The sequence below is a fragment of the Coloeus monedula genome, assembly GCF_965178545.1.
Source record: "Coloeus monedula genome assembly, chromosome: 1".
Taxonomy (NCBI): Eukaryota; Metazoa; Chordata; class Aves; order Passeriformes; family Corvidae; genus Coloeus; species Coloeus monedula.
Genome location: NC_138781.1, coordinates 129,650,740 through 129,669,205, shown reverse-complemented (window position 1 = coordinate 129,669,205; position 18,466 = coordinate 129,650,740). Strand labels below are relative to the sequence as shown.

Here is an 18,466-nt window from a genome sequence, read left to right as displayed (position 1 = left end):
ATCATTCCCTCGCCGGCCGCACACATGGCACTGGGCGTGTAGCCGGGGCTCTCTATGTAACCCCCGCCGGCACGGCCCGGCCCCGCCACTGCCGCTCCGCCCGCCCCGAGGCGCTCGCCGACCCCGCCGCGGAGGAGCGGGGATGCCGCCTGCCCCGGGGGCCGCGCAGCCGCCCGCGCCCGCCGCCGGCCCGCGGGCAGCACCGCCGCGGCGGAGCAGAAAGTGAAAGTAGCCGCGGCCGGCGGAGCCCCATGGGAAAGGCAAAGCCCGCCCGTCCCGCCGCCGCCTCGGACAGCGCCGCGGCCCCCCCGGGCGGGCGGGCGGCGGGGGGCTGCTGAGCCCGGCCCGGCCGCCGCGGCCCCTCTCGGCCCCTGCGCGGCGCTCCGCGGGCTGCGGGCGTCATGGGCGAGGCGGCGCCGCCACCATGACCGCGGACCCGTCGGCGCAGCTCCCCGACAGCCTCCCCACGGACCATGTTCCATGGTAAGGAGCGCGCCCCGCACCGCACCGCTCTGCAGAAGGCGCCCCGCTTCGCCTGCCCCCGGGCTGCACTGGGCTCCGCCGCGCTGCTCCGCACCCCCGGCCGCGCTGGCTCCTCACCTGGTCCGCTGGCTCCCAGCCGTCGGCCCCGCCGTCTCGCCTGCTCTGCCGGCGCGGGGCTGCCCGGTGCCTTTTAAACCCCTGGTGACGGCCGGGGAAATTCCCAGTTTTGCTTTTCTTTTCCCTTTCCCCCGTGGAATGAAAGTAAAAGAGACCGGTTCCCATCACGCCTGCTGCCGGGAAGGGCAGCTCGGGAGTGGCAGAGGCAGCGGGACAGAGCGGGGCGGGGGAGCTGCGGGAAGCATTGCTCCGCGCCGGTCCGCGCTGCGCCCACCGCCGGCACCTGCCTTCCCGCGGGCATCTGCCTCCCGTGGGCATCTGCCTTCCCGCGGGCATCTGCCTTCCCGCGGGCATCTGCCTCCCGTGGGCATCTGCCTTCCCGCGGGCATCTGCCTCCCGTGGGCACCTTCCTTCCCGCGGGCATCTGCCTTCCCGCGGGCATCTGCCTCCCGTGGGCATCTGCCTCCCGTGGGCATCTGCCTCCCGTGGGCATCTGCTGCCCCGCGGGTGCGCCCGGAGCAGGTGCAGCGCAGTGCCGGGGGTGCCTCGCCTCCGGGCAGGGGCGCTCGCCCTCCCGCCCCTCCGCACGGGTCCAGCGGGGCAGAGGGAGAAGAACTGGCAATGACCCGCTCCCCGCGGGAATTGCGGACTGCGGAGCGGGGCCGGGGACAGAGGGAGCCGCCCGCCGAGATTGGGGTGGGTTGTGGGGCACCGGGGCTGCTGCAAGGATCCCGCTGGGTGCGGCCGAGGACGCGCCTCGGGCTGTATGCACAGGAGGGGATTTTAACATTAAAAAGCCAAGAGGTTTTTTTTAAGTATTTGGAAATACTGGAATACTAGCTCTTCCTGTCTTTTCTAGGAGAATTTTTGGGGCTTTCCAGATATGACTTAGGAGTTTCTGGGAGTTCACTGGAAAGATGTGCTATTACCAGTAATACACGCTCTCCTTCTTTTGAATTGCTGGTCATATGGAGTGCCATAGACTCCCATTCTTTGGAAGTTACCTAACTTTAAGAAAATCCCTTTCAATTTTCAGTCTACATCTCCTAGAATTTTTTATGACACTTGTCTAATGTTTTTTCCAGAGGACTTATTTAGGAATGTCTAAAAAGATTTGATCACCATCCTGCAGTGGCTCAAGGGACTTCCTGAATGTGCAACTCGTGACCTGCTTTTACTCTGTAATTTCCTCATTTAAAAAAGATTTGCAATCTGTATGGGACAGAGAAAGTAAAAATGACAAAATAAAAGTGGCTTTGCGTGTTTCACCTCTTATCCCCACTTGTTGCCAGACAACCAAGTTTAAAGTGATGGAGTCAGTGAGGTTGCTTTAATTTAGAGGATTGCTGTTTTTGTCCCTTGAAGCATGTTTGTGAAGCAGCATATCCAAGTTGTTTGTATCACCCTATTTGCAAACAAGCATCACAGTTTATCTTTTGCACTGGAATCGACAGGTGCAATGAGAGATTGGGAAAATGTTGCCCTATAATTGAGTTCTTGAATGTTTTTTGTAAACGTCTTTTAAAATATTAAATCTTAGTCCTTCAAACTGATAAATCATTCAACAGAGATATTGTTAGTGTAGGGATTTACAAAGATAATGCTCTGTGGAAGTCAGATGTGTCCACTGGGAGCTTGAAGATCATAATAGAGTCACCTTACAGAGTTTTTAAATTTATTGCATGTAGGATCCATTTAAGATCCACTAGTCAGGAAAAGTATGCATTCTTCTTTGAAGATTCATTCTGCTGTGTGTGGTGGGATTTGGCTGGAATGGGCTGTAAATGGACTGTGTTTCTTTTAATGGCAGTGAGCATGTGGTGTGACCACAGTTTTTGCATCACAGAAGTGGGTGGGTCAGTAAAAGTTATGGTCAAATTTTATTGCTTTCTTCTTAATTGCTCAAAATTTCTCTCTGAGGCTGTGATTTACTACTGATGCCCAAGTCCAGAGGTGCCTGTCTCTTGAGTGCTGAACTGGCTGTACCCAACAGCCCACCCTCACCAGAGAGCAAGGAAAGTAGCAGCTGGGGCCAGGACATCCCTTCTTCCTTTCCTTGCTGCTATCCCACAGCTACTCTGTATGCAGTTGTTGTTCTTACTCAGTAGTGGAGATGGGTAGAAACAGTGCATACTCCTCCAGAAACCTGCTGGGGTCTTTGCTAGCCCTCCAACATAAATTTCTAGCTTTGGGGTTTTTTTCAAAACCTTCCATTTAAGCATCATCCTAGCCAGACTAGCAATAGGCCAGAGTCCAATAATAATGTATTATTACGTGCTTAGTCTCCCTCATTCCCAGTGCCAGGTGAATCACCTGCAGCTTCCTGTCAGTCCCTTCAGGCTTTTTCGATGTTTCGGTCTTTTCTCTCTGCCCATCCTCACAGAACTCATATTTTCCTGGATGTCATACAAGGACAGAACAGCAGGGGTCTGAGCAAAGCAAGATGGTCCATTAAAGGGAGAAACAAAGTGAGCAGTAGTGGCAGAGAAGGTTGTGTTGCTGCTTTATCTCATGTTACAGCCAGTAGCATGGATTTGTACATTTGGTCAGCCTGAAAATGTGCTTAAATACACCTTTGTTGTAAAGCTGTGTTCATGGGGATTTGTAGAAATTATCAAAGGAAAAAAGGACAATCGACAATCAAGGTGAGATTCGTCTGCCAATTAAGACACTTGAATGTCTAAACATACATGATTAAAACACTCCTCTACATATGTCCGATGTGGTTATGGTCCAATAAAAGTCAATGCTTGCAGTGAAGCCTGGAGATGAATTCAGCCCAAGCAGTCACCAAGTATCTGGCCAGCTCAATAGTTGTAGACTCTTATCCACGCTGGCTAAATCATCTTTGGGTGTGAGGGAGTTTAGACACTCAAAGAGTGTCTTAATCTGGAGCTGAATCCTTCCCTCAAGCAAGGCACAAGTCATTTGGTTGTACAAAGATCCCTTTTAAACTCTTTCACAGATTACAGAATGTATTTGTTAATACAGCACACACGCTGTGACATTAATATGTGCCTAACTGTTCTTCTTGTAACCCAGCCTTTTTCAGATCTACCTTACCAGTTCTGCCACTGCTCCTTGTTCTGTCTCCAGTGAATTCATCTAGTTGTGCAATGGGAAATAAAACAACTGAAATCCGTGCGAAGTATGAGAATATACTAAGTCACGACATCAATGAGCTGGTAGGTAATAGCTCTTGGGCTTCCAAAAAAATGTTGATTATTTTTAGATGCTAACAATTAATAATAAAAGCTCTAATGTTAAAACATGATAAAAGACCAATGTAAAATCTCACATTATGATGGAACGGTGGTTTTATTTGAGGGGGTGGAGCAATTCAGTCTCCTTAAAATCTCTGAAATCTGTAGATACTGCCTATTTGCATGTACAAATACTATGATACAGTTTTTTGTGCTTGTGCATCATGTACCATTTAGCCATGTCTTGGTTTGAAAGACAGGTGTCTGCTAAGGAAGGCAGAAGCCTCCTTTGGAATAGCAGATGCAACCCCCCTTCCCTCCGAGTTATTATAATTTTGAAATCAAGGGGCTTTTAGGCAAAGATGTGGGAAATAGGAATAACAGTTCTTTACTATTATATATCTATATGTGTATAACAAGTCAAACAAACACCAGTAACTATGGCAGTAACAGCAAACAATCCCAAACCCAGTGCCAGCCTTCTCGGCTGTCGGGCCCTTTCCCCTCGGGTGCAGTTCCGCTCGCAGCCGGCAGGGGCGCTGGCGGCTCCCGGTGAGCAGGGCAGGTGCGATGGTTCCCCCGCGGCTGCAGGGGGCGCTCCGGAGCGAGCTCGGGGAGCACGCGGCAATGGCGGCCTGGGATCCCGGGAAGGGATGGAACAAAGGCTTCACAAAGCCCTGGGCAGCCGATCCCGGTGTCCGGCCGGACCCTCAGGAACAGCAGGCTGGAGCGGCAGGGACAAGCACAAATCCCGGGTGGCAGATGAGATGTATCCAAATGGGGAACCCCCCGGAGGTCTTGGCAGGCAGGTCGAAGGCTCGAAGCAGCGGCGGGGCAGGGTGGCCACATCCCAGCTCCCAGCGGGGCGGGGAAGGAGGGCTTTAGGATCCCAGGGCTTCTCCAGCAGAAGGAAAAGCAGCCGAAGAAAGCAGCTTCCCTCTCTGTCCAAATGCTGGAGACCAACTGCCCACACACCCAGGTGTAGACAAAGGAGTAGCCAGCTCTTTTGTTTTTCTTAACTACCCAGCCATTTGTCCCCCTATGTATGGGAAAATTCTTTTAACAGGAAAAAAAAAAAAAAAAAACCAAACCAGGAGAGCTCCTAAAACCCCAACATTATCCACTCCGAATTTTTCCCATACTAACATGTTACATGAAACTTAACCCTTTTAACCATATAAATACATGCATCACCCAAATTATATACATATATACATGCTGATACTGATACAAGTACAGAGCCATGGGTAGTTCACCCTAAAACAAGGTCCCCTTGAGGTAAGCATCGGGTCTCTCCATCCTTTTGCATCACCCACCAGATGCAACCTGGTCCCTGAGCAAAGACAACCCCACGGATGGGTCTGTCTTTGCTCGAGGCAGAACTAACCCCTCAAACAGTTTTCCAAGCATACCTCTCATGTGCACCACAGGCCATAAATCATGTATTTCATTAAAAAGTACTATTTTCTAAAGTAGTTTCATGACAACTTCTGTTAGTATATTTTTATCAAGAGAAGAGAGCATTACACAACCTGTAATTCGTTCTACTAATTAGAGACTTCTTGAGTGAAGTTTTATGTTGTCCATTGAATACAAATGCACAGAGGCACAAAAGTCATATGACAGTAAAAGTTTCTTCGTATCTTAATAGGTTTCTTTGTACCTATTAACATACCTTGTTTAGCCAACAAAAATTATCTTTTCTAGATGGCAGAAGAACTTAACATTCTTGTGTAAATCTCCTCTATTATGGCTTTATCAGCCACATTTATTGCAGCTTTGCAAAAAAGTTTCATAAGTTTACCAATCCATGCCCAAAATTTACCTTCCAACTCTTCCTCATGAATTACTAGCAATTAAAATCATCTGTCAAGAACACTACCATGGGAGAACACTTACCACAGTTGTATTAGTAGAGGCATTCCCACAAAAATGAGATTTTCTGACAGGTTGTCACTAAATGAGAATTCACCATTCTGTTGCAGTCTTAAATCAAGATCTATTTGCATTAAATACAAATAATATACAGTGCTTTTCCAAGGGCAAAATCAGGAGTCATTGCATTTCTTCACACGTATGAACTACCTCCATCCTTCAGAGCATTATGGCAGTGGTTTTCAACCTTTCTGTACCAAGACACATCAACCCTCATCTGGAAACAAAATACCTTTAGGGTCAGGGAAAGATCTTTTAACATTTCGATCACATTATATTTGTTGAGATTATGAGAGAAGGTACTTCTCTGCAGATAAATTACTTTATCCTGAATGAGGCATCACATTTGGGGAGAATATTAATGGCCATATTAGAATAGATAAGTATTCCCTTTAGTTTGCTGTCTTATTTCTGACAAAATAAGTATTCCCTAGAGAACAAAAATAAACCCTCTTGGTGAGCAGTTAGAAGATAGCTGACCTACAAGAGAGAATGATACAAAGGAATAACACCCTCTGGTAGGCAGATCCTGCTGCCTTCCTGTGGTGGAGAGCCACGAGGTGCACCCCAGCCCTGCTCAAGATGCAGGGTCAGGGAGGCTGGGGGACTGTCCCAGCGTGGATGGGGCAATGCCTTGCCACTATCTTGTTGTAGCATAGAGCTTGATGCAGTTGGTGCCCCAGGTTGCCATCAAGGATTGGAATGGAGGAATGCCATTATTCCAGATATATTTTGGAAGTATTTTTTTCTTTTTTTTAGTTGCAATAAGTATTATAGAGATTTTTTAAGACATAGAGGTTTTTTAGAAGACTGTATGAAAACTAGAAGAGTTATCAAAATAAATACATAAATAAATAAAACCTTCATGAATTAATGTTTGTGAAAACTAATGGGAATGTACTGAGCTCTGAAGCTTTTACTTCCTAGAAGACATACACAAGCAACTCCTGTGCAAGTTTCTTCATTTTTTTGTCTTTACTTTTCCCCATTTAAGAGAAATTTGTCTTCTATGTAAAATCAGTGTATTGTCACTATAAGTTAACAACAAATATTATGGATTCTGTGTGAGTAATAGAAACTGCCCACTAGGCACTTTCCTGCAATTGCAGAGTCAATAGCTTTCAGTCCCTCAGCCTGATGGTTGGATCAGCTATGGGTTTGCTACAGAGCAGGCTAGTGAGTTATATACTAGATCTCAGTAAAGTAATTTAATTTTCACTAATGCCTTTTCTGAGGTCAGGATTTCCCTTAGGTTGGTTTAGTCACAGCCAATAAACTGTCTTCAGACATGGTTACTGTACATAATACTAAAGGTGATCTGAGAAAACTAGTGATGATGGGGAAATCCCGTAGCAGTAAGCAAATGAAGCAACAGATATACAGTTTCTAGGGTGAATATATGTATATATAATTATAAATTTTGGTGCTGTGTGACTGCAGCAACATTTCATTCTGTTCTGGTGAAAGAAAAGATGTGCATTAGCATCCAGATATTGGTGGTTGGGTTTTTAAATTTGGTTTTGTTGTTTTGTATTTTTTTTCTTTGTCAGAATATTTGATTCCTCAAACTCTGGTTTTGAAAACCCTTTCTGGACAAAGTTCTATTTATCTTGAATGAACTTCTGAAACACAGGCAATTTCTGCGTAAAAACTTTAAGAATTAACTGTCTAATGTGCTCATGCACATGCCTAAGTGAAGAGATCTAAAACAATACTGTAGTGAGCTAACTTTTTTAAAGCCCTTTGGCTTAACTGGATTATCTGGATACAGGCTGAAGAAGACGACAAACGTTCTGTTGAGTTGGCTTCCATTGTCATCTTGATGACAGGTGTGAAAGTGGAAGAAAAAACAACAAGAGAGCATAAACTATTGATAAAATACTATGGCAAAACACCATGTGATGATGCTTAGGCCATCATATGTTATTACATATGCCAAGTGAGTGCTACCATCTGTTTAGAGCTGAGACATGTATTTATGGAGACTAGCATTGATAAACACTGTATTCAGTGTATTCAATGTTACAGTTCAAATGTAAGATTTAAACATTGCTCTATGCTCCAAAATTTCCAAAGAACAAAGCAATTCAATAGAATATGAAGATTTAAATTGAACAGATTTGTGTCCAGTTCTGGGCTCCCCAATATGAGAGGAATATGGAGCTACTGGAGAGACTCCAGCAAGGGGCCATGAAGATGCTGAAGGGACTGGAGCATCTCTCTAATGAGGAAAGGCTGAAAGAGCTGGGATTGTTCAGCCTGGAGAAGAGAAGACTCAGAGGGATTTCATCAATGGGTTGAAAAATCTGAAGTGAGGGGGCAAAGGGTACAGAGCCAGGCTCTTACCAACAGTGCCCAGTGACAGGACAGAGGCAGTGGGCACACTCACACACAGGAGGTTCCCTCTGGATATCAGGAAAGAGCTTTTCATTGTGAGTGTGACCAAGCACTGGCACAGTACTTCTATGTCTAAACATGTATGATATTTTACAGGTAAATATGTCTGCAGAGAATCGTGACAGGTGCTGCAAGAATAAAAGATATGAAAATATCAAAGAGTTTTTCTGCAATGATACTGAGGTAAAATTTAACTTTTCAGAATTTAGAGAACACAAACTCAAATGAGTTCTTTGTACAGTCCAGTCCCTGAATAAAATAGTGTGATATAGTAGTATTTACTTTTGAAAGTCAAATCACAATGTTCAGGATGGTTTGTTTGTTGAATCTGGAATCATATGATGTGTTAAGTAAATTGATATTTTAAACATTTAAATATTAAGCAATTCCATAGCCAAGAAATGTGGGTGTTTTTTTCTTAGAAGAAGAAAATAATATAGAAGATTCTTCTATATTTTTAATCCAAAACAGGCACAACACTTTATTTTTTGCAATAGAAGTAAACATTAAAATTTCTCAACCTCTGTTTTTATTTCTCTATAGAAAATTATATTAGCTAAGCTTTTCACTTCAGATCTGAAAGCTTTAAAATAGTAGTTTGGGCAGATCCCAAATGCCAGAAAGCACAATTGTCAGCTGTTGCTAAAGATTTTATAATAACTTGATAAAAGGACTGGCTGCAAAAATAATTTGTTTTCCTAACTGCACCAATTGATTTCATTATGGCTGTGATTTCTCCCTAACATCCTTATGCTACTATTATTACTACTAAAATTGCTGCTTTAAATATCTTGAAGAGATGGCAGGTAAGTTAGATTAGTTATGTGTTTTATTGAAAAAGATTTGCACTGTGAAAGCAAGAGAAACCAATAGTAATAGATGGAGGGTCTGGGGTTCTTTTAAAGACAAACCAACATTGCAAAGAATTAATGGTGCACAAACTTTTCAAGACGTATTTTCCTTGCTCTCTTGACAGGAAATAGAATCACTACAGAGCATGGCATGCAACATGCTCAGATTCTTTAATAAGACGAGAATCAGCAAAGCCTTTAGATGGAAAGCAGCATTTGTCTCATGTGGGACATTACAGGTTCTACAGTGCAAATGTGAAAGACCTAAAAAAGAAAAGGTGAGTTGTACTCGTTCTACAGTTTAACTATTTGACTTATTTTCTAGAGGCCTTCAACACAGACTATCTGAAAGATAAAATTATTGTGCACATGCTCCTCTATGCCAGAGGAATTTTGCTCTGTATAGCATTTGTCTTGTAGTAGACATTAAGCCCAGTACAAAGACTAAGACAATCATCTGTAAGTCTATGGTGAAGATTTCTTATCTGGTGAAATATCTGAGTTAATTCTCGTGAGACACAAAGACCAGACTTGTGCAAAGAAGGCGTTTAAACTTCTCCAGAGTATAAAATCGTAGCTGTTACTTTTCACTAACCCTAAGAGCAATGTTTAATTTGATTTGTTTCAACAGTTAGGGTGAGTTTCTCTCTTTTCTGTAATTTCTCTGGTCTTTATTTTAACCACAATATCTCAAATTCAACAAGAACAATTAAGTATGATAATATTTTGATTTTTAGTCATTGGCAGAATATTCTTTTTGATGTGCCACTCAAATGTAGCACAGTGATCTACAGACTACTGTAGCAAAGGAAGAGTGTTAAGTGTGGCTCAGTGTTACCTATTGAACACGAAAATATTAAACATCAAAAAGTCTCCACATAGGCACCAAAGAATATAATGCTTAAACAGATGCATTGAAGGCTTCATTTAACTCATTCTTTTTCTCCTTGGAGAGACTTATAATCTGGGACCAGATCTTCAAAGTAATATTGGTGTGTCTATATTTTGCTTTGTCACCTCTGGTGAATCCAATATTTGCGTTACATTAAAAGGCATCCCAGTCAAGTTATAGAAGTCAGCGTCACCCTTGCAACTCCTGCCTAACCTTATGGATTCCTGTTTTTATTTAAAGATCAATAAAAGTAATTTAGCAAAGAATTATGAGCAGTCATTGAATATGAACAAGAACCACAATAGTTTTGTCTGGCTGAGATCCTGAACACTAGGGCACAGCACCAGCCCCTGGAACTGGTCTGTCTTTTTCCACTAGTCTCAACACATATAGTCAAAGTTTGGCTCACAGTTTAATTGGCTTTATTTTCTCAGGCCTTCAGACAACAGAGGATAAATTTTAAACTATGATAGAGGATGTATATGTTCTCAGTTGGACACACTGGGTTTCAAGTGTCCTTATTTGCTGTGTGTTAAAGCCACGTTCTCACAGTCCCGTGGGCAGGGTCTCTCCAGTATTCAGATGTAATGCAACTGGTTTGCTTTGAAAGATGGCTATAGGAATAGAATAAGCAGTTCTCAGATAACAATACAATCTATTCTGTTTCAGGTTTGCCCACGTGTATTTAATACAGAAGATACAGAGACAGCTAAACAGTCCAAAAAGAAATGTAACCAAGAAGTTTGTGAACTGAAAGAAAATATATCTAGCCTTCGATCCTGCTGGAATAAATTTGAAAAAATAATTTCCAGGTGATTCCAGGTGAATCCTGCTCTTTTCTTTCAAAGTGGCATTACTTGGTATCTTTGCATTTTATATGCATTCTTCAAGTAAACTTGCTCGCTTATATGAACACTTTATGCCAGAATTCTGATGGAAGGCCACTGTACCTTGTTCCTGGAGATAAACAGAAATGGCTGAACCAAGCTGCTGAACTCCAAGAAGTGGAAATAGAAAACCAGCATTTGAAACAAAGAACTCTGCAGAAATCTCTGTCCAACCTTTGGGCTCTAGAAACTACTTTGAATTTTCTGACTTCTCAAGTAACTTTATAATACTGTCATATGAAAGCAACCACTTACATGTCTACTGCAATTTATAAAAACATCTTGGAATCTGCAGGTGAAGAAAACAGTATAAAAAAGTAGCTGGTTTCTTTATAGCTATGAAAAAGGTATCAAGGACCAAAAGTAACAATTTACCAAAGCAGCAGCTTATCTTGAATATGTTCTCCTGACACAAATGCTTTTGGTATGGGTCTGATGGGTCTGCAAACTGATTTGGGTTTGGAAAAACAGGGAGAAATTTAGCTTTTTAAAAAACTTAGGAAGAGTACTGACTTTTAAGACATGCAGCATGCTTCTGCTGGCTGAAGCAGAGGCAAGACAGTGCGGCCCGTGGAAGAAGAAAAAGGACATGCCTGAATGTAAATTTGTTCAGTTGACTGGAAACAGCACTATCCTCATACATTTGGTCAACCCAGAGGTAGCTGCAGGAGGAGCTAGAATTCCTCAGCTTTGGATTATGATTTCTCATATACAATTATTTTATATAACATGTTTTAAGATGTTAGACAAACATGACTTAAAATGTGTGAATATTGTCAGAGAATAATATATTGGCATTTAACTAATAAAGTACTCATATTTAATTTTGAATAAATATAAGTATTTTTATAGTTGTTTATAACTCTTTTGCAGTTTCTTACTTTGATATAACTCTTTTGGTAATAAAATACTTGTCTTCTATGGAATTGGGCTGTTCACTTTTTGACTGCCATTACTTCCTTTTTATTTTTTTTTTCAGAGATAGTCAGTCATTTGAAGCAAAGCTGGGGCCTTCCTGTTTTAAAATACCTATTTCCTAGCTGCTTGTAACCTGCCCAGTTTAGGTAAACATTTCCATACCAGCCATCTACCTTGGACTAAATACTTCAGGAAAGCTTTAGTTAAGCCAGCCTGTAGTTTCCTGGTTGAAAGTAAACTAATATAAATTGTTTTATCTGTGCTTAAAGAATTTTTCTGTAAAACTGCTCTGTACAAATTTCGGTGTTCAGAACAATCACCTGAAAAAGCAGTAGGATGTGCTTCAAAGAACTGTTTGCTCAGTTGACTGTAAACAGCACTAGCCTTATGTATTTGACTGGAACAAGATGGCTGTACTGAAACTGTGAGGGAAGAGGTTAAGAGCAAAGCAAGCATGCCATGCTTGCCTGGAATACATCCTGTCCAATCCCCTATCTATTTATGGTGACAATGAGGCAGGAGTGGTAACTTTGTAAAACTGTGATTGTGATTTTCACATATGCTCTTTAGCTCTTCATGTAAGAGATTGCAACTTTAACTCCTAACACTTTAAAAAACTGAAACCAACCCCAACCCATAAATCTTTTATGGAACAGGGAAAGGAAACATTTCCCAGGATTATACTGCAGATAAGAGAATATAATCACAGTTACAATCCCTTCTTCTGAAAGATGACCCAGGAGACTGCAGATTCAGTTGGGTTTGTGAGACTCAAAAAAAGGTGCTCTGATATTTTTTGGAAATTTGGGAACAGTAAAAGCCCACACTTATTTCCTAATAACCACTTGGCAAGGAAAGGGCAATGTGAATTAAAGCAAAAATACACAGATGCATTATTAGCTGCTACAAAATTCAAAGGTCAGTCAGTTTAAATTAAGCCGCAGTTCACAACATAAGTCTTGAGAGAAATAAAGCAATTCCAGGACTACCCTGGGGAAAGACCAAGGGTTGATCCAGAGCAGAAATTTAAATAGTGATTATCAAATAGTGGATTTTTTCTGATTACTTCTTATTAAATACCCTGCCCGATTCTTGTTGCCAAATTTCTTGAGTCACTGCTTACATGCAAACACTAACTGCTAAATGCAGTGACTGGTGCTCTTTGGTTTGTTCCTTCCATTTGAGAACTTCCTCTTGTGTCCTGAGCTTACAAATGTGGCACTAAAGTGCTTTTCAGGAATTGGCAAAGGGATGAAAACCATGCATGGTATTACCACCATCATGCCAACCTCCCTGCCACTTTCACTTATGCATTTATGTATTTATTTGGCCATAGAAAAGAAATAATATGAATAGGTCAAAACCATGATTTAGAAGTACATGGAATTTTTTGGGAAGGTGTAAAGGATAAAAAAGTAGGTATTTAAATTAAAAGAATTTTAGCACAAACACAACACAACCTCTTGGTGTTGCAAGAAGTTCGAGACCATCTAAGGAACAAGTCCATAGGACCTGATGCAATACATGTGTGGGTTCTGAGGGAACTGGCAGAGGAAGTGTCTAAGTCACCATCCATCATACTTGAGAAGACATGGTAGTCCAGTCCCTTTGGATGGCATCCAGTCCTTTTGGTGTATCAACTGCACTGCTCAGCTTTATGTCATCTGCAAGCTTGCTCAGGGTGCACGTGGTCTCACTATGTCATAGATGAAGATATTAAAAGAGCACCAGTCCCAAAACAAGAGTCCTGAGGGACAGCACTCGTTACCAGCCTCCACCTGGACACAGAGACACTGACCACAACTTTCTGGCTGCATCCATCCTGTCAATTCCTTTTCCACTGAACAGTCTACCCTTCAAATCCCTATCTCTCAAAGTAAACTAAAGAGGTCAGTAGAAGGAAGTTTCCCCTAAAAAAAGGAATGAAAAGAGGAATTGATTTCTATTCATCCATATTTAGCAATCCAAACCCTTATTGTAACTTCTGCTCACATATGTGAACTTCTGAAGAAAAATACAAACTTCTGCTTTTTTTTTTCTTAATAATTTCATCAACAAAATAGTGTTCAAATGTCATGAAGGAGAACAAATCCAGATCAAGCTTAAGTTTACTATCCCTTATAGTTTTATTATTAAGAAAAAGAAAAAGAAATACTACAGATGTCACAGTGATGAGCTCCACATAAACTAAATTCACAGTATAACTGGAGAAATAGAGGAGACACAGAGTTAAGTTTATATAAGCAGATCACACTGATTTAAATATCTGGTATGTTTTTCAAGGTGACTTAGGAATCCAAATCTCATCTCACTCAATTTAAAAACCCTATTCTTTGTGTACCTGAGATCAGACATCACAATATTCTTAAGGTTGAAATTATATTACCTACCTGTATACTATGTTATTTAAGATAATTTCACATTTGACTACAAAAATTTGCACATCACAAGAAGTTTTATTGACATATTTGCTTTATTGTTAACAAGTGGCAAATTAGCATTAGGTGGTGATTTACATTTATTAATTAAAACAGAACTGACACTTTAAAATAAACATAATATATGAAATAAGATGCAAACAAACTCAGGAATTCTGGCAAAAAAACCCCCACTGGATGGTCACAAACAAATATTCCACATACTGAGGGGCAAGGCAAACATAATAAATGCAATGACGAAAGAATTAATCACCTCCAACACATGAATGAACATGCCATTTAAAAACATGGAACATCAATAAATAAACTTATGAAGAGAAACATATTAAATGTCATGTGAAGGATGAACACCAAGAGCTAGAAAGATCATATACAGTAGGTTTTGTAACAGTTGCAGTGTGCTCAGCACTTCACAGATCCTACCCAAATCCATTCATAGTTCTGCCAGAAAGCCAAATAGAAATAAAGAGCTATGGTAAAACATGCACTTCTATTCAGAATGTGGGTTCAATATTCAGCTATATTAAATGAGTATTTCATTTGCTGACTCCAATGTTCAAATTGGGGAAATTTAATTTCCCTATTGATCATTTTTGTAAAGAACAATCACTAATTAAGAGAAAATACAAAGAAACTGTTTTCTGGCAAGATGAAGTGGAATGGGACTAAATAGGATGCTCCAGAAATGTGTATTATTCTGGAATGACATAACACCAAAAAACCAAACCCAAAACAAAACAAAAAACAAACTAGTATGCAAGAGTAATCTCTTATACTGTGAATACTGGAACAAAAATATCAACCAAGTAACTACTGAATCCAGCTAATGGAGTCTTTTACCTAACACTTCTTCCAACCTTACTTAGCGAGTTGGAAAAACACCAACCAAACCAACCAGCAACAAAACAATCACAAGTTGGAGTAAGCTGTACTTGAAAGGCAATAAAACTATTTTCACCAGAGTCACTAAAACAAATTTTACCAAAGATGAAAATTCTACCTTCTCATACAACCCATACAACTATTCATAGCTTACCCAAACTGGATAGAAGTAAAACTGAAAAAAGTGCTCTTACTAACCACAAAATTTTCAGCCAAGATTAAAAACACTCATAACAGGTTTGTTCTTTGCAGATATACAAAGTCTATGTGATGGAAACTAGCACTTGTGACCTTTGTAATACATAGACAATACAATTTAATTTTATATGCAGACTAATTACATAGTCTGCATCAGTGTGCACGTATCTTGTTTATTAGCATTTAAAGTACTGCAGTCATACCTCCTTCCACTGACTCGGTGAGCAGGCATCATGGAAACGCTCTCCCTGCATTTCAAGCACTAACTCTCAGCTGTGATGGTGAATTAGGAGCTAGTCGCTTTCAGATGACAGAGAACTTCCATGATGGATAAAGACCGGTTTAGGTGTTACAATAAAATTTGGAGCTCCCATCCTGTGAAGGCGCAGGACACGTGGCTGCACTGGAGCAGCTGCTGCCCCAGCACCGCGGGAGAGGCTCAGCGCCAGAGCACCATGGAGAGCTCCCCCTGCCTGCCGCCCTCCTGGGCAGGGAACTCTAAGGTGGAGCTTCCCCACTCCCTCCAGGGCGTTCAAGGGCTCTTCGAGTCTCTTTGGCAAATTTGAAAAATTCTGCCTATATATTTGTTTCATAGTTACAACCTGAAATGGGGGTGAAGCACCTCCCTGAAGTGGTGTATAAGATTAATTATCCATATAACACTTATTTTAATTGTTGCATATTTAGAGATTCCACTTCTGAAACTACCTAGGGTGTGGGCATCATGCATAAATATAAACCTCTGTAAGGTACATCATATAGAGATTAAGCTATATGCTATGCTGTTTTTACTGTTGAAGCTAGTATTTTTCATAACTCCATTGCACTTCTATCAGCATAGTTCCAATGATCCTGCACTACTTCCTGGCACAGAGAGGTCCTTTGTATAAGATAGAATCACAAAAGGAGAATGGGAATGCAAACTCCCTCAGGCCAAACATCAAAACCAGCCTCTTCCTTGTTTATTTAAATGAAATTTTACCTTTGACCTTCCTCCCCACCCCCACCCCCACCCCCACCCCCACCCCTTTCTTTAATAAATGGAAGAACCTTAGTAAGAACATTAGGAAGATAAAATGGCAGACAGTAAAAGAAACTCTGTCATAGGGTTAGACATTGGTATAGGAATCATCACAACGACTGCATCACTAAATTTCACTATAAACAGACAGTGCATAGTCCATGTTTTTTCCTCTCATGAAAACCAAGGCATAAAGGTGTGGGGAAAACTAGGGCAAGACGGTTTGGACGTTGATTACCAATAAATTAAATCTGGGAACTTCCTGACACATGTAATACACTAAAGATTGAAAATTCAGTCCAACTCCCTAAACTTTTTTTCTTTAAATATAACAAATTTGTTTCCCACATTCAGTTCTGCAGGGACATTATGAAAACCAAGCTACTTTTTTTGTATAAACATCCATTGAGATGGAATTACAATGATCTGTGCTGATAACTTGAGTCATACGGGTCAGGGTCTGCAACATCACAGACTTCAGAAACCTATGTCATTCAGTAACAAAACCAGCTGAGCTAACACAGAACATATTGGGCCTCCCATAAGTCTTACCATACAGCAACAAACTACACAGTCAAGAAGAATTTCGTCATCTGCTTATATTTACTGTAGATTACAACACATACACATTATCCAATGTTACTATCAACAGTCAATTATGTTTCACAGACCTTCTTTGTAAGGCCAAATTAAAAGTTCGGATTTAAAAACCTTTCAGGTTTCCGTTCGGGTTAATTCCCTATCTAATCCCCATGATAAATCACAGAAGTGTAAATGAAGCAAATGATGTGCTACTCAAGTAATTTACTAAATATATTCTGCATTGAAAGCAAAGAGTCTCACGAACAGCTCACAAAGCAGAAAATACAGTAACTGTATTAGGATTGATTTGAAACGAGGAATCTGCCACCTACAGTTCAAAGGAGAAACAGTCAGTATTTTTTTTCCTACAGTTACAATAATCCTGGAAAATCTGAAAGGTATTTAGTACCATACTAAACATTCCCTTTGTAGAAAGCATTTTTAATAAATGGTAAAATGCATTTTCCAGCAGAAACAACTAAAAATTCATCAGGTCAGAGCAGATTCACTACCTAATCAAACCTATTCTGGACTGGTATCTTTGCTGATGGACTCTCAGCTCACAATAGTTCAGTCTACAGACCTCCATGGCCCAAATCCAGGGCAATTTTTCCAAAGCACCCTTATCTATGGAAAGAACACAGAATTCCAGTTTTTCCAAGTACAGATACGAATGTGCCATAATATGGATCCTAGAATCTAAACTACCTAGAAAATAAATTGGCTAGGATTTGTCAGTTCTATCATAACCAGTTATCCATTCTATCATGCTCGGTAGCCAGCTTACACCAATAAGACCACACTGAATGAAGGAATTAAAAAAAAATGGTATAAAAAGTGCAAGACATGCATTGAACTAATTTTAAAACATCAGTAGCTTGTGGCCTGCAACATGACTACATCAAATCTCTTAAATCTCTCATTCTCTTAGACTGGTATCTGCTTTGAAGATGCTTTTCTTCAATCACGCTTTCTTCCAAAATTGCTCCATTGATAATCACAATTTTTGAGAATGCAAGCAATGACCATAATACTATAATAGAACACTACATTATATTTTGTATAAGTTACAAAGAAATTAAATGAATTGAAACTAATGGTGTTTGTGAGCTGAAAGTACCAGTTTCTGACAAAAAATGTATTTACTGTGGGGAAGGCACAGTTGTTTCAGATTGTTTTGTCACGCATAATGAAGATGGTGCAAGTACTTCAAAGCAAAACTTCACAAAATAAATTACTACATTACGATACAAGTTAAGTGATTTGGCTTGTGAATGGTTTTAGTATCCTGTGTATTTAGTAAAAAAACCAACAACTTCAAGTCTCTCCCTTCTTCCCAATGGATAAATGTGAAGTCTATTACTAATTTGAAGAGACTGTTGTTCTGAAATCAAGAGTACACAAAACTGCAAAAAAAACCCCACCACATCAGGTATTGACACATAAACCTGTGAAGCACAGTTACTCCCCTATGCATTCATATGTGTAAGTTGTGCTATTTTCACAGGAGTAAGAATAAAAAAAGAGTCACTACTTACATCAAGACCTACTGCTCTAATAGCATTCATTATTATAGAACTAATTTTTTTTTGGTATTGGATACATCAAGAAGGCTGTTTTCAAAATAAGAATTCAACATTTAGGTAGTATAAGCATAGACTT

At 40.8% G+C, this 18,466-nt stretch overlaps 1 protein-coding gene across 1 annotated transcript; it reads left to right on the top strand.

The window, feature by feature from the left end:
* Positions 1-351: 351 nt before the first annotated feature.
* Positions 352-11,415, top strand: IL7 (interleukin 7). The gene is made up of 5 exons (XM_082286297.1): positions 352-483; positions 3,643-3,785; positions 8,232-8,318; positions 9,112-9,264; positions 10,548-11,415. Exons 1-5 carry the CDS (start codon positions 474-476, stop codon positions 10,692-10,694), a joined length of 540 nt encoding a protein of 179 aa, XP_082142423.1. The 5' UTR covers positions 352-473; the 3' UTR covers positions 10,695-11,415.
* The last annotated feature ends 7,051 nt before the right edge of the window (positions 11,416-18,466 follow it).

Bases quoted from the DNA above. Each gene is read 5' to 3' on its own strand.
- IL7 (XM_082286297.1), top strand. The intron at 8,319-9,111 runs GTAAAATTTAAC...CTCTCTTGACAG, and splicing joins TTTTCTGCAATGATACTGAG to GAAATAGAATCACTACAGAG. The intron at 9,265-10,547 runs GTGAGTTGTACT...ATTCTGTTTCAG, and splicing joins AAAGACCTAAAAAAGAAAAG to GTTTGCCCACGTGTATTTAA.